The sequence below is a fragment of the Sitophilus oryzae genome, unplaced genomic scaffold (genome assembly GCF_002938485.1).
Source record: "Sitophilus oryzae breed Bouriz unplaced genomic scaffold, Soryzae_2.0 scaffold_1499_pilon_pilon, whole genome shotgun sequence".
Classification (NCBI taxonomy): Eukaryota; Metazoa; Arthropoda; class Insecta; order Coleoptera; family Curculionidae; genus Sitophilus; species Sitophilus oryzae.
The window spans coordinates 4,292,261-4,309,909 of NW_022146168.1; the positions used below are offsets into that span (position 1 = coordinate 4,292,261).

The 17,649-nt window shown below is 31.7% G+C and overlaps 1 protein-coding gene across 1 annotated transcript in view; it reads left to right on the forward strand.

Moving 5' to 3' along the window:
• Positions 1 to 17,649, forward strand: part of LOC115877863 (6-phosphofructo-2-kinase/fructose-2,6-bisphosphatase-like) — a 91,497-nt gene that overhangs the window by 49,007 nt on the left and 24,841 nt on the right. The window contains exon 3 of the mRNA XM_030894205.1: positions 12,646 to 12,944. Coding sequence (XP_030750065.1) covers positions 12,646 to 12,944 — 299 coding nt within the window. The remainder of the gene's footprint in view (positions 1 to 12,645; positions 12,945 to 17,649) is intronic.

The window sequence follows — 17,649 nt, forward strand, 5'->3', positions numbered from 1 at the left end:
GTAGGTTCTGTAAGAGATCTGGTATTATACCTATCAAATAATTATTATATTCTTCGGCTATAGTGATTGGATTTCCAGCTATCAAGCATTCAGGACTATCCTTTTATTAGATATTTCATTGCATATAGACCACATGGATTTGCTTTTATTATCGGAGTTCCTTATTCTACTCTCATATACTTGTGATTTAGCCTTGATTAACAATTATTATATTCTCTCTTTGTGGAGTTGTATAGGTCTCTATATTTAATATCTTTCTTACTAAGAACTAACAATGTGTCCAATCTATCTTTACATTCTGTCAAGTTTTTATCTTTTTGTATATTCAGTTTGGATTTATATTTTTTGTTGACTAATTTAAGTGGGAATGCTTCATAGAACAAGTGTAAAAAAGAATTAAGAAAGACCGTCCACTGTTCATTTACATTAGGCCTACTAATACACAGTACATTTTCCCATGTTTCACTTGTAATGCATGTAATAATGAATGCTTTGTAAAAAGATATGTATATTAGTTTCATTAAAAAATCTTCTGTGTGAAGAAGAATTGGCTTTGTTTTATTTTTTAATGAAAAAGAAATTTTCTGAGCTGAGTGATCTGAAATGTTACTGTCTAAAACTACTGCAAAATCATTTTTAAAATTTACAAAAATGTTATCGATACAACTTTTGGTCTGAGAGGTGACTCTAGTATAGTCCGAGATAGTATGAACAAACCTAAAAGAACTTAGTAACGCGATCATGTCGAACTTATTGACATTATCATCTTTCATTTCTATATTAAAGTCACCTCCAATTAACACTATTTTATTTTCGATAAATACCGATGATAAAAGTTTGTCCATTTTCTCGAAAAATACTTTAAGACTAGCATTAGGCGGACGATATACGCCAGCAACAATAATCTGTTTTTTCCCAATTGAGCACTCTGCCACTGCACATTCAAAAACTTTACTCACCGATAGATTAGTAAGTTTTTTTCTAGGTTTACAGTTTATCTCCTTATGCACATATACCGCCACTCCACCATGTTCTCCTTCTTCACGACAATATTTAGCAGCTAAGTTAAAATCACAAATCGCAAAATCTGATAGCTGATGACCAGTTTTCCAATGTTCACTAATACATAAGAATTTACAACTTTGATGTTCATGTAAAAAATCTTCAATTAGATCAACAGAATTTCCAATGGATCGGACATTTTGATGAATAAGGCTAATTTTTTTTTCGGTTTCATTTGCATTGGTTTTATATTCTCTTATTGAAGTTGCGAAGTTATTTTGTTTGCTAGGTGTTAGTGTTGTCCTATAAAAATTGTATTTCGCGATGCTGACATGCATAACTGATGTTGGTTTTGACTCTGATTTTAGTTTAATGGTTCGTAATTAATAGTATTTCTATATCTTAATAATTTCCTTTGATAAACAGGGCAATCTATATCTCTTGCTGAATGACTTCTCTCAGCTAGTTGCATCTTTGTGCAATTTGGGCAATTAAAAATGTCACTATTACAGTTTTTCATCTCGTGTTCCTCGCCACATTTATGACAGCAATTTTTTGCAGAACAATATTTTGAAACATGGCCAAAACCACAACACTTAAAACATACTGCCATATTTAAGTGTTCCTGAACGTACACCCTTACTAAATCACAATTAATCATTCCTTTTTCAAAAACCATTTTGATATTTCCGGGCGAGCCTCTAAAATCCAATTCTCTTTGTAAGGGTTTCTGCATTGTCTTTTGGTTACTACCTTAATCTTATCTTTAACGCTATATCCTAGTTCTGTTACGATTTCATAGTTTAATGATTCAATTTCTTGTAAGAATTCTTCGGTTGAGTACCCCTTTTCTACCCCAGTGATCATGAACATTGGATTTTTGTTGTTTATTTCTTTAGTTGTAAAATTACTACTTCCTTGTGCGATATTTTCGAGTTTTTCCTGTTGTTCACTGTTATGACTCTGGATTATTAGTGCCCCACTTTGAGTCTTCCTTATATTTTTGAAAGCACCTCCCACATCTTTCAGATTTAACTCTTGTTTAAATTTTTCCATAGCTTCTTTGGAATTCATGGCATTTGAGACTCTTACAATAGTTTCATGTGTTCTTTTAATTGGAGGTGTTGACCACGGTGATCCCTCTTTTGGCACTTCAGGAGTAATTTGCTGATGTACATCCGAGTTCTGATTGACTACTTTTGCATATGTTCTAACACCCTCATTGCTAGTTTGTGGTGATTCTTGTTTTTCCAAAATGTAATTATTTCTAGAAGTAATTTCCTTGATCTGAACCTTTAATAAAGTATTCTCATTTTCCAGTTTTCCCATTTTGAATATCAGTGGCATCAACATTTTATACAGATCTCTTTCTATTTCTCTGAGGGTGATTTTCTGATCCTCAGACAAACCACTGTTTTCCCTCGTACTTATTTCATGTATTGTATCAAGTCTATTTTGTATCTTTGTTATATCAAGCTCTTGATGCTCTTCAGTATTGTTAGGATGACCTGCGCCAGGTCTCAAACTGCTTCCCACCTGATATCCATTTGATTTGGAGTATTCAAAATCATCTTCATTTTATTCATAGTTGGAGACGTTCTATCTGGTTCACGTTGCTTTTTATTATGTCTTTCAATTTCTGGGCTAGTTTCCATTGATCTGTATCTTTTATTTGTAGTTTGACTTTCAGAAAATTTCGTGGTTTCTTCAAAATCGTTCTTATCATTTGCATTTATTTTCACAGGTGATCGTTGCATAGATTTTTTTGGTTTAAATACATCATCGTGCATATATATTGCATTTACCGAGGTTTTCACATTGCTTGATTCATTCCCTAACATTTCGATTCTCCCCGGTATTATTTCTTTATCAGCTATTTGTTTGTCAGCCGTTTTTTCTGGCCCTTTTTTAGTTTGAGCGCCGATAATAATTTCACCGATTTTCGACTTGCTGTATTTTAGATCCAAAGAATGATGTCGTGTTAATTGTCTTTTTTTCCGGCAACCGAACTTTTTGCGTTTAGATTCCGAATCTTCATCACTGTTATCACTCATTCTATGCTTAATTAATACCACTCTTCAACTATCTGACTCTATTCGACTATTTTATAAGAGCTCAATAAAACACGTCCGTACGATACGGTATTTACTAGGTATTATATTATATACCTAATCTGTGGTTTTAAACAAAACGTTAAATGCAGAACGCTTATTTTGCTACTTTTTGGGGACTAGTGAAATGGACTCATAAGATTCGCCCTTTATACTGTATATGTACTACTGTTATGGATTATTACCTAACTTTCAAATGTTGTACAGGGTGGCCCATTCGAAAACGTTCCGCAAGGCATAACGGTCAGGGTATTTTTTTCGTCAGAAAATCCAAAAATACGTCAATATTGTTTGTGAGGGGACAAATTTTGACCTAAAAATTATTGCAAAATCTTTAACCCTCTAAGCGGGGGTGTCATTCCCCAACTTTTTTTAAATGGGAAGGGGGGTCAAGTGGCACCGCAATGAAAAGAGCTTTCTATTCTCTATATTTCCCCGCTTCGTTTTTGAAAATCGGTCGAGTCATTGAGAAAATATGAAGGACTGAAATTTGAAAAGTTTATTTAAATATTTATCAGAGTAAATGATAAGGATAAATTCCATCGACCAATTTTCTGTTTTTTCTTATTATTTCTAGATGTTTACGCATTTTTTCACTTGCCACAAGGTTGAACGGTCAGGTTAGTACCGACAGTGTGCCGATTAACTACACCGTTCAAAAAGAAAGTACACTCATCCGAAAAACACACATTAAATAGGAAATTATTATCATTCGCCACTCATTCACTCATAGTTTCACAAAATTGCAAGCGACGATCAAAATCGTCTTCGTTGAGTTCTTGTACTAACTGAATTTTGTACGGGTGGAACTTGTGTTTTTTTTAATATCCTTTGGACAATTGTACGATTCACGCCGGCCTTATTGGCTAATTTTCTTGTACTCAGCGTACTATCCATGGCAACTTGGCCCAATACGAGTACCCCCATAGCTTCATTTACTACAGGATTTTCCCTCTGCCTCTTTTTATTCATTACGGAACCAGTTTCGCGAAATTTTGCTACTAACTCGCGAACAATTTTGCCATAAAGGTATTTGTTAGGATAGTGTTTATTGAATATGTGCCCAACCCGATACATTCTAGGTATTACATACATTCGTTTAACATTAATTTGAGCAGTTCTCTCCGAGAAATATAAATTTTATGTGGTTTAGGAGTGTGGTTTATAAGTGCATACACATACGGTTTCATATGAAAATTTGAATAAACATTAAAAACATAAAATTATGGATTTTTTGTGTGTTTCTAGAGAAATTTGTTCGAATGCAATTTTTGTATTTGGAATTAACTAATTTTCTTGTTATTCTATGCTTCGTAAACAATGACATTCTGTATCTAATAATCTAATGACAAGTCGTAATTAGCAATTATTTTTTTATTGACATGTTTTTCCGTTTTATTGCTTTGTTAAATATTTCAGCCAACTTATTCCAATCGATCAATCAAAAGATTATGAGTAAATACCAATGACTAAAGAATCCAAGGACAAATAACACCCGAGAGCAAATTGTGACGATGCCATCAAACAGTGCCGTGGCACATATTTTTCTTAACCTAGCTGTTTGAAGCAATATTTCTATTTTTTGATAATTGTTTTGACTACGCCTATGGTGTATCATCCTAATTAATTACGAAGAAAACGTATTAAAATGTTAACAAAAGGTACAAAACTAGTATCGACGTATAGCACATATCAAGTACATATAGATATTAATTGAAATTGAAGAATAATTATCGAATTCGATAAGAAAACGCTAAAAAGTTGGAGTGGACTGTATATTTACCTATGAAACGTAACTCCTGGCTCTTTCTTATCGCTGCTGCTTTTACACTTGAAAGCTGAACAACTAATCACCATTATAATAAAGTTTATACAAAGTTTACTACACACAAACTATTAAAAATCGCTAAAATTGTCGCTGGTGACCAAATGATGACTCATTGTTTGCCACCGAAACAAAAAAAAAAGGTCACAAATTCTGCTGCAGCCCGTATAGGGGCGTTACATGTTCTTATATTCTTTAGTCACTGGTAAATACCTTTATTATGTTGCATAGCTATATATTTCTAAGAAATTTTGATAGATTTTTTTGTATATTAAGTGATATTAATCTACATTCGTATGATTTATTTTTTTTTAATATTTACTTATATTTTTATTTTACATACTCCTATTACTGACAATAAAATAAATTAATGAATGTTTCAATGTAAAAACTACCTTAATATTTTATTTATAATTACCAGATACTTTATTTACTACTGCAAAGAATATACTTCTGTATAATAATATATTTTTTTATTTAGTGGTTACGTTTTAATTATATTTTGTCTTTAATATGTTTGTTTTTATAAGATATTTCTAGTATGCGATGACAGCCTTGATTGAGATCACTTTAGCAGGAAAAACCTATCGTGAAATCGGTGAAACCTACTAGAAATATAAATTTTGTTTGGTGTGTATTAAAAATAATTATTTTACCTCATTAATATTTAAAAACTGGAGTAAAATTTATGATAATAATAAATATTTTTGCAATACAGGAGATAACAACCTGTTTCAAAGATAAAGTGCTACCATACGTGGGTATTTTTTTTCAGTTTTGTTTGAACTGGGGTTACACTTTAGCAATTTTATTTGTAATTACTTATCCAAATATTTCTTCATTCTTTCGTACATAAACAAAGACAGTTAATATAAATTAACTTCAACCTAATTACCAATTATTCTTTAATGGCGTGTTTTTCCTGTTTTATAACTGGTTTTCTTAAAAATAGTCCTATTAGCTGATTGGAATCAATCAAAAGATTATGTCATAAATACTTATTATATTGCTTATTAAAAGCATTTTTGACATATTTTTTACATTACTTTTTATATTTGTTATACAGAGTTTAATTTAGTACAAAGAAAATATCATTGTGTCAATATTGATATTTTCTTAATTAGCGGTTACACTTTAATTAAGTTTTTTTTGCTGAGATGTTTGTTTTTATAAAATATTTCCAACAAGTGATGACATCATATTGTAATTGACATCACTTAAGCGGGAAAAGCCTTAGAAAAATTGATAATGTGTGCATTATATTAAAAGCAATCCTATGGCACCACATTTAACAATAATTTAAATAATGAACAAGTCACTTCCTTTTAAACGATTTTTTTAAAAAAGACGTTTTTCAAATATGTTTGCGTAAAAAATTGTAACAATGTATATCGGGTGTTTTCCAAAAGTGGCTCACCCCTGTAACTTTATTTATTTTTTCAGATTAAAAAACGATAATTTGCATGTTAGTATATGACAGAAATCAGGATTAATTGACGTATTCAATTTGGTTCGGTCACTTCCTGTTTTACCAGAAATGACTACAACTTTTGATTTTTAAATTATACCCTCGATATAATAACTTTATTTAACAGAAAATGACATCCTAAACATAATGACATATCATATGTCAATCTTTGACACTTTTGCATAAAAAATATAGTATTTAAGTTTCAATCTAGAGTGTTATGGTTGCATTAAAAAATTAAAAACCTTAAATTTAGAAAAATACATTTGATAGTTTCATGTTTTTCGTAACGTTTGCTTGCCGGTTAAAAGATGCCCCAATCGTATTTTTAATCAAAACTCAATTTTTTCAAATAGAACATGGATGATTCATTAGCATATATGGAAAAAGATTTTTTTTATGATATCCACTTGGTATTTCGAGTCATACCACTGGTATCACTTCGTTACAGTGGCGCATCTATAGATCGAGTCTGGTAGGGGTAGTGGGAATATTTAAGCAAAGTACTAGATCGATATTAATTTTACGCTGAAAGTTATTGTGACTGTTAAAGAAATTAAACCTGGATTAGCCTGAATTGTCTATTTTGATTGGTATTACCCTTGTTTATATATTCTTAAAGTTGTTCAACCGACTAGACAAAATGTGCTGCCAACTGGAGGACAAATCGTGAACCTTTCGGGGCGGAGTCAAAAATATGGATTATTTTCGTTATTTTCCTCAGAGTAATGTAATAATATAGCCCGGGTTTCTGCGAACTTTAATAGTGATCAGCTGATTAAGAAATTTAAACGAAACTTTTATTTTATTGTAAATTGTGGATTATTTTTGCCTGTTATTTTAAGAATTCTAAACCGTATTAACAAAGAAATTATTATTTCGATATGTTGGTACATTAATTATAATTTATGATAATGCTAATTGCTGTTAATTAATATTTAAAAAAAGCTACATACCTATTTTAATTTGATTTAATGCAGGTTTGTAAAAGAATCATTTCATTCTTAGATTATTTTATTCTAAATTGAGTGCTTTACGATTTTTTTTTTTTGTAAACAAAACTTTTTATATTTTTGATGCCAACTAATTGGCATTTTATTATTGGTATGGGAATTAGCCAAGAAAGAAAAGAATTGGCTATAACTTGTAATTTTTCGAAAAAAACATATTATACTTATATCGCTGAAAAGCTTAAAGAATGGCACTCTTTATGAAGCCATGGCCAACTAGGGTTTCCATTTAAAAAAAAGCATAATATTTGTGTCATATGTCAAAAATGACAGGCTTTAGAAAAAAAAAACAGAAAACACAAACTCATTAGGTATGTGATTATCTACAACTTTTATCTGAAAACTTTTTGTCTAAAATACCGTATGATCGAATAAAAACGGCGTCAGCGATGGCTATGAAATGACGATCGATGATATTTCCCATATAATTTTACATATAAAAACGATCTTTATTTTATAGCCATCGTTGACTCCGTTTTTATTCGATCATACGGTAGATTATAATGGAATTAGAGACAAGTTTTAAAATAGCTAAAATTTGTTTTTTTTTCGAAATATCTAGTAAGCCTTGAACTTCTCCGAAAAATCCGAAAGGCGCATATTTATGACCCCACAAAACTGCAATTCTTTCCCCATTTAACCGACTCTCTGTCTCCAGTAGTTTCCGAGATACCCATAGCGAACAGCGTAGGGAACTCACCCTGTATACTACTTAGAAACTAACTATTATTATTATTTGACTAGATTAATTTGGTTAATAAGACTCGATTAATTTATTTTAAAATAAATTTGATCAGATTTTTTTTCGTATATTCTACTACCAGAAAACCAAAATTATATGATAACGCACTTTTCAACGAAGTTGAAAGAAGATATAAAAACAAAAAGAAAAAATACCCAAATACCTTCACCTACTACTCATCTACAAAATAAACGAATATAATCTCATAAAAACACTACACAACTACTTCTTGTATTTTACACTGAAAAAATTATCAAACTTACTAATTAACCAAACAAAAAGAAAAAATAACCAAATTATCCCTTCACCTACTACTTAACTACAAAATAATAAACTATAAAAACACTAGTAAACTAATTCTGGTATTCTACACTAAACATTATAATTAAACTTAATAAAATTAATCTAATTTTACACTACAACCACTACAACTACAAAGAAATAAGAACATTTTTTAAAACTAGAAGAAACAGAACTTCGATACGTGTGACCAGTATGATAGATCAAGCTGACAAAGAATATAAAATACTTTAAAAATGTGCATTCAGAAAGAGAAAATATCTCGAAAATTATCTAAACAAACAATTTTTTTTCTTATCAGTGAAAAGCATCGGCCTCGTCGGCCTTGCGGAATTTGTCGGGTATTTACAATGGTCGAATTGAATAATTACCAGTTTTTATAGCATATCTAATAGACAAAAAGTATCTGGTCGATTAGTAACCAATTGGCACAGTACGAAAATTATCGATTTTTATTTTCTCTGTTTTTATTGGTCGCTTCAAAATTCAGAGTAACAAAAAATATTTTTCTGTAGTAAAAGACCGTGAAATACGCCCCGCCATCTGGTGCTTTACATCCATAAACGTCTTAGGTTGAGCTACTTTAAAAATTCATATACAAGGGTATTACTAATTTTTTTAATATAATTTTATTTAGTGCTACATTTTATCTTATTTATGAATAACTCCTCCCGTATATGCGCCCCTGCTTCGTTATGAACAACATTGTACTCTAGACTCTACATTGTAATTTAATATACCTACTATTTTTTAAAGCGAAAAAGTCAAAAGTTGACATTTGATGCACAATGTCATTTAAAAATCAAAAGTTTTAGTTATTTCCGGTGAAACAGGAAGTGACCGAAAATAATTGAATACATCAATCAATTCAGATTTATCTCGTTTTTTTGTTTGAAAAAATAAAAAATATAGGGATGCACTTTTGAAAAACACCCGGTATTGTAAGATGGTAAATAAATGTACGTAATTAATCAAGGTATATACTTCCATTTTTTATTTATTCCTATTCTAATTTCAAACACGTCAATCTATGAATCAAATAACAACTAGCAAATATTGTTAGAACGGATTGTCTTTACAAGAGGAAAAACTTTTTTATTATTGACGTTTTGAGAAAAATGCATTTTTCATAAAAAAAGTACTTGTTCTAAAATCCAACGAGTGCGTAGCACGAGTTGTGCAACCCCACAAGAAGTACCGTATGATCGAATAAAAACGGCGTCAGCGATGGCTATGAAATGAAGATCGCTGTCATTTTATATGTAAAATTAAATGGGAAATGTCATTGATCGTCATTTCCAAGCCAACTAGACGCCATTTTTTTTCGATCATACGGTATCTTAATGGAGTTAACTCGCGTGTATTGTACAATATTTTATCTACGTCTAACTATAAAAACACAATGAATTTAAAAAAAATATTGTACTTAACTTATATACCTACCCTAAAAATCAATTACCTTAATACCTTTGTTCAAATAACACCATGCATGGCAATGTCAATATGACAGTAAATAATATTGATGTAACTAGTTTAAAAAATGAGCGATTCGGAAAGTATTCCCTCTGACATTGGAGAAAAGAGGCATTCAGAGCCATTTCTGGATTGTTTCCAGCAAGATCGAAACAGAAGTATAGATATACCGTATGATCGAATAAAAACGGCGTCCAGTTGGCTGGGAAATGACGATCGATGACATTTCCCATATAAATTTACATACAAAATGACAGCGATCTTCATTTCATAACCATCGCTGACGCCGTTTTTTCTCGATCATACGGTACATACTCTAAGTATGAAAAACGGTGCACCGAAAAAAAAAGTACACAACACTATGGAAATGAAAAGGTACTCATAAAATATTTTTCCAATTTATCCGCTACTTATAAGCCTTCGTCTCTTTGGGCTTTGGGCAATGATACGCACTATGATATCTATTTAAATGAATATAATATGCTTCATCAGGCATTGAAATATTTCATTGACTTGAAATATTGTTTAAACTGTATAATTAACACATAATAAATAAATTTCATGTTTTTATAATTATTGTCAATAGAACAGTTTATTTGTATTTAGTAAATATTTAGTGCAAAATAAATGTTTTACAAAATATTTTTTTCCCGTTTGGTACTCATCTAAACAAGGAGTGCGGTAATGAAAATGCGTGAGTTAAAAGCTTCTTAACTCACTGAAGGTTGATAATATTTACCGGAAATTGTGATACTTTAATAACATCAAAAAATATGACGTTAATCAAAATTAATAATAACCATCTATCAAAGAATGAAATCGAAATTATATTACCATAGAAACACCTTTTGATTTTTAGGATTTCTCTTTTATTATTTTTAGGAAAAGTTCAACCATATTTAATAATTTTTTAATTTTCTCTAAAACGGCATGGAAATTTGGAAAAATATAAACGGCATTAAGGAATTTGGAAGAAGTAAAATTATTTGAAAAAAAAGAATGCATTTTAATAAAAAAGGTTTTCCTCTTGTAAAGACAATCCAGGACATACTGTACAGGGTGGATCAAATTCGACGCTTTTAAATGGAAACACCCTTTTCTATAGGAGATAGACAAAAACTAATATCGGTGTCTGGAGCCCAATTTTTGTCAAAAACATGATGGTGAAAACCGCATATCGATATCTGTTACCGTTTCGGAGTTACGGGGTGTTTTTCAAAAATATGCATTTCTAACAAATCGCTGTAACTTTTTTGCTATGGAAAATTTTGTATTTTTATGAAAACATTTCCAAAGCACCTTTTTACGTAGAATTTAATGGTTTAAGTATAATTTTTTTAAAATTAATAAATTAAGAATTATCAACAGAAAATTTGATTTTTTGTAGGGGATACCCTGTATAATTTTAATTTATTGAAAAGAATTTAAAATTACCTTTCCAAAAATATAAGACACTTGATATTTTGCTCGATTCCTCTTCGAGAAATAGAGTATATAAAAATTCGCCCGCTTTAAATAAGTAGGCTTTGACCGGCACCGGCTGTAAAGCAAAAAAAATTCTAGCTGTGAGCATCAATTAAAACGAAAATAATATTTGCTATGAGAGATGCAGAATTTTATAACAATTTAAACTATATTTAACCAACATCGACCCATTTAAACTATATCTAATAACAATAAAAATAAATAGCAAACCAAGATATGAGATTTTGCTACAGGTGTTCGACTTATCGACAGTCTTCTGTTATGGACAAACGGGGCAGTTTTTGAACATTTCTCGCGGAATTCATTAACTCAGTGGGGGTGAAAGATACCCTCTCATAACTGCTAAGCATTTCTAATTCTTATCTAGATTATACGGAAGAATAAGGAACCTTTATTCTCCCGCAAATATATCCATAGGATTACATCCATGGGCACTAAGTCAGGCGGCCTCGACGGCCAACGGCTGGGATCTTGGTTAGCTCTTCAATTATTCTTGAAATTGGCTACAAAAATTTGCTGAGAACTTCAGCATTCAGAGGCGGTGCGTCGTCTTGCTGGAAAAATATGTTTTCGAGTTCCATTAAGGGCATATCATCAATAAGGGGTCCAAAGCCTACTAGTTTAAAGTGACGAACTTTTAAAAATTCTGTATTTCGAAGAGGATTATAACAAAATATCAAGTGTGCTATATTTTTGGAAAGGTAATTTTAAATTCTTTTGAAATATAGGGGGTGTCCCAAATAAAAAATCAATTTTTCTGTTGATAACTCTTTAATTATTAATTTTAAAAAAATATACTTAAACCATTAAATTCTACGTAAAAAGGTGCTTTGGAAATATTTTCATAGAAATACAAAATTTTCCATATCAAAAAAGTTATAGCGATTTGTTAAAAATGCACATTTTGGAAAAACACCCCGTAACTCCGAAACGGTAACAGATATTGATGTACGGTTTTCACCATCATGTTTTTGGCGAAAATTGAGCTCCAGACACCGATATTAGTTTTCGCCTATCTCCTATAGAAAAGGGTGTTTCCATTTAAAAGCGTCGAATTTGACCCACCCTGTACATACTCTTATTAAATGCCATATCTAATAACAGGAGTATATGTATAAATAAAACCACACACAAGTATGTGTATGTAATGTACCTATATGTAATTCTAAGTTTTTAATTGATAGTTTCGCTTAAATTTTCTTAATAAAAATATAATGTTTTTGTTTCAGTCTATGACATATCCGAATACCGTCGTAAACACATGAAGAAATACGCCTCCCATGAAATGTTCCGCGCCGACAACCTTCCTGCCTGGCGCATACGTCAGCAGAGCTTTAGAGAAGCTCTGGAGGAGGCCTGCGATTGGCTGGACGAGTCGGGACACCACGTGGCCATTTTGGACGGGCCCAACGTGTCCCGCTCACAGAGGCAGGAAATCTACGATTTGGCCCACGGCCAGCGCGGGTTCAGAGTGATGTTCATAGAATGCGTTTGTGAGGATCCTGTACTGCTAGAAAGAAATTTCAAGGTAAACACTAAGCATCAAATATTTATAGATTAGATTTTTTGATGTGGGTCTTGGCCTATTCCACTGCGTTTACACGAGTGAAGTGAATTGATCAAGTCACTTGAATTCAACTGATTTGAAAGCATATCGTCGGTGAAACGTGATAAACTGCTAACTCCAATATTCCTAATTTTACAGGAGAGCAAAAAAACGGTACAAAAAAATACGTACACATGTAGGAAGTATTTTGATGCGTTAATATGATAAAGAGATAAGAATTTTATTTGCTGGGGAACAATAAAACTCAATATTTCGTGTTACGTCATTTTTTTCAGACACAATAAGGAGATAGCAGACATTCGTCTTGCAGAAATAAGAAATAAAAATATACTTCTGGAGATAGCAACCTTTATTGTTTGAAATTTTGAAAATGGAAATGAATATTACCCAAACAGATTTAGAAATAATCAATTAAATTTAAAAAATATGATATTCAGAACCATATATTTATAATATCATCGGTCTAGAAGCAAACAAGTCCGAAAACGAATAAATTTTTAATGAAAATTTTAAATTTTTTGCATTTTTAAAGAACTGAAGTGGCAGAATTTTGGACTTAATGAATATGAAAATAATTTAAAAATTAAACTTATAATTCTTAGAAGATAGGGTAGAATCCTTCCATGCTTATCCTAATTTTTATACGCAACGGTAGTAGACCGAGCTTGGAAGACCAGTGCGTGATTTTATTAAATTTTTGTTACTTTTCTCCTTATTTTTTTAATTTTTATAAAAATGATGTATCATTTACGTGAAAAAAATGAAACTGATTAGGTATTATGGAAATTCTTCTACAAGTAAGTAAAGCTATTTAAACTATTTATAGCACGCATATGAATTGCTCGTATATAGAGAATTTCGTTTTTCCCCTTACCCTTTACCGATACCCCGTATTTACAGAACGGATCGACGCAGGGTCGGACTGGCAATATTATATAGATAACTTTTTTCTTGGGGGAAGGGGCAGCCTTTGCGGGCCCCCCTATAGTTCATTATTTATTCTTAACCATATTTGCTTTTGCATAGCATTATGGAATTTGCATTGCATTGGTTTGGTTTGGACCTTGCATTAGGGTAGTTCCCTGATTTCTATACAGGGTGAGTATTAAATAAGTGCAAATATGTTCAGGGCTGGTAAATCTCGATAAAAGAAACATAATATCTTCTCTTTACCGTTTTTTAAAATAAATCCAAAACAACCGAGTTATTTCACTTTTAAAATTTCCAATTTTTTGCTATAATTTTGAGAATCATTGGATTTTCTTTCTTGTAAATTTAACCTACTACCTATGTTACCATATTACAAACATAGTATGTTTTTAAACTAAAAATTAAAAAAAAAATCAATTTTTTTTTAAATTCCAAATTTTTAAAAAAAAAATTTCGCGCAAAAAACCTCATAATCGTGATTCTTGGATCGAAATATACTACCCTAAAAATATTTGCACTTATTTAAGACACACTCTGTATATAATAGGGAAAAATTGACCAAAACATAAGGCGAAAAAATACGCAAAAAAACACACGGGTCCCTCCTTACATTGCCCCCCGGGCCCCTTTGGCCTAGTGCGACCCTGGATCGACGTACTGTACTAAAAAAAGATACGACTAAGAATCTGTGTTTTTGCTTTAGCGTGATCGTAACGGAAATTACGGAGATAGCAGCATTTCGGTGGCTATTTCAGATCACTAGGAGTTAGCAGATATTATTGAGTTAAAATAAAAAAAAATCTTTAATGGGAAAAAATGTGTTTGCTTTCCCTATTTATAGAGTATTTTTTTCTCTTTCTAATGGTATAAAAAAACTTATCAACGTAAAAAATGGAGTTAGCAGGTTATCACGTTTCACTGGCGATATTCCGTGTTTACACATTTCATGTTAAGATTCTATTACGCTGTATCGTTCGGGTCGCTGTCAGGTGTTGGGTAAAGCGGGTGTATGGCCGAAGGAAATATATACTATATTTCAGAAATCTGCTTAAGGCTAAGTCCGATCCGGTCGTGTTAAGCCACACTCAAAATTCCAAACACACGTGCTTTGATTAAGGCTTGATTAAGGTTTACAGAGCTTCAGCATTTGCCATAAAATAGCAAGCAGTTTTTACAAAACCATATAAATTATATAGCCCTGTAATCACAAAACAATCTATTTCCGTATTGTAACGGAATTTGAAATTATGTCTTTATTTTCGAGAAAATTTAGTCTAAACATAAGGAATATTTTGTTGATGTTTGAGCTTTAAAATCTTAAAAATAAAGAAGTTGTCTAAAAATGTGCTACAATACTACTGCGATGGACTCTTAAAAAGCTTCTGTTAGTTGATTCAAAATGGCGACAATGCGTAAGCCTCTACTTCAAACTTCCAAAATTATGGCAATAGAATTAACAGAAAGTTTATTACGTAAAAAACCAAAACGTAAAAGAACAATATTGGTCAGAAAATAGATTAGCCGCAAAACTACTTATGGTGCATCTCATAATTTAGCTTGTTGGTTGGATATTAACTTATAAAGTTTCTTTGTAGTTTTAATCTTATAAGTATGTAATCACCAAGACCTTTGAACTGGCATTATTCTCTTTTTAGTTTATAATTGTATGCATCGGCCGGCAATACTGTAGATTTTTGATCAAACAGTTTTGATAGCCTAAAATTGATTTTGCGTTTATGTCCTATGCCATATATCCATTTGTTCTTCAATTCTTACCCCTGATGATCTTATCACGTCTTATAGTTTTATTTTGGGAGGTATAAAATTATAATTGTATATACCATCACTAATGGTTATTCAAAATAATTTCTTTCATTCTGTGCTTAGTTAAATCATCATCTAACTCATGTACTGTAACTCGCATTTAGTAGATTTGTGGAAAAAGTGTGGAAAGGGAAGAAAACTACCTGTATTAAACTTGATATTTTTCTAAGATACGTCGAAACCAAATACTATTACTGATAGATACAGTTACAGCGCTTCGTGAGATAAAAGTGTGCCTGTAGGGAAGAGTTGGCATGATTGATACAAACGAGGAATCTTATAACACGTTTCATTTATATATATATTGACTGAATTCTGACAAATTCTCTTAACTTGCAGCATTGTCACAAGTTGATCTTGTATTTTGTATTGGACTGGGATGTTTTTATTATTACTTTTTTATCTGTGATAATAATATTGTGTGTGGTGTGTGTAGTAGAATACAGTAGTATTCTATCGGCCTTTGGTGAAATAACAATAAATAATAGGAAAGAGTGCAAGTAGTAATCCACGTGCTTTATTTTTCTGTAGTAAGATGAGCTAGTTTAAGTTATAATTTTGCAGAACGGATTTCTTACTTAACGACGACATATTTTATATTGCACAGATCGAAACAAAACTAAATAAACCTCTCTCGATCTGGATCGCCCAATTTTTTCTGTGCATGTTAGCTACTGGTTAAAATGCTTTTATAGCGTTACGCCTAAGTTTTTTAGAATTTAGAATGAGTGGGAGGGGGGTTAATCACTTCGACCTTACAGATCCATTGTGTCCCCCTTTCTTGAATCATAACTCATCATACAGTCCCAGGGCTTTGACAAAAGCCAGTATCTGGGACGGTTTTATAGAGGGTAGTTCTCCATCTCCAATATCAGTCGTACCAAAATTCATGGCACGAATGGTTGTCGTCTCGGCGCACTCAGTGATGAGGTGTACTGGTGTTTCACCATCTTCCCCACAGAATCTGCATTCGCCGTTTCTTCTTAGTTTCAATCTACTGAGGTGTTCATTGAGGAGACAGTGTCCTGTTAAAAACCCCGTGACAATCCGAAGATTGTTCTTACTCAGACCCAGGAAGATCTGTGATTTTTCTTGATCATAAGCCCTCCGCCTAAGTTACTTGTATCCGTTTATAAGAAATTTTGGGCCCAGTTACTATTTTCCGTCATGTACAAATGTACTTTATGGGGTTTAAAAACAAAATTCCTACTATGCCTCACACTATGCATTCCACAATAACGGTTTTGTGTCTTTTAAATGCATAGACACAGATAACGGCATTATTTTAACAAAATTCCTACTGTATAATTACGGTTTTGTATTTTTAGAGGCACAGACGCAGGTACGGCATTGTTTTAATACAATTCCTACTGAATGTCAGTTATTATTTGCATTCGAGTAACAGTTCCTTTTGTGTCAACACAATTCTTATTTTGTGTAATAGTACACATTATTCCTTTTTTAAGTCAGCCTAGGCACCAGTGACATCACTTTCAGTTTTGTGTGCTATTTGACACAAAAGAAAGGCCTAGTAACGTAACAACGTCACCTAGAACACATTTCCCTCGAAGCAATAAAATGCTCACTGGGGATACTCTGTATAACAAGGATTTATTAAATAAACATTTATAATACATTATTTCAAAAAATTCTATAACAATTAGCTAAGACTAAGGTTTTTATATTGGTTTATTTCCATGTGATATTTTATTGTCAATGTTGTTATCTACAATACTATATTACTTGTCTAGACAAAATATCCAAAAGATTTAAGGCTCTTTGAAATAAAACTGTTATATCGAACTTCCATTGTCTTCATTTTTTTTTATTTATACAACAACGTGTCAAATAGGTATTTCACTCCAACTTTATCCACTTTATCAACTAGGTTGGCTGAAAATCTTATTATTGT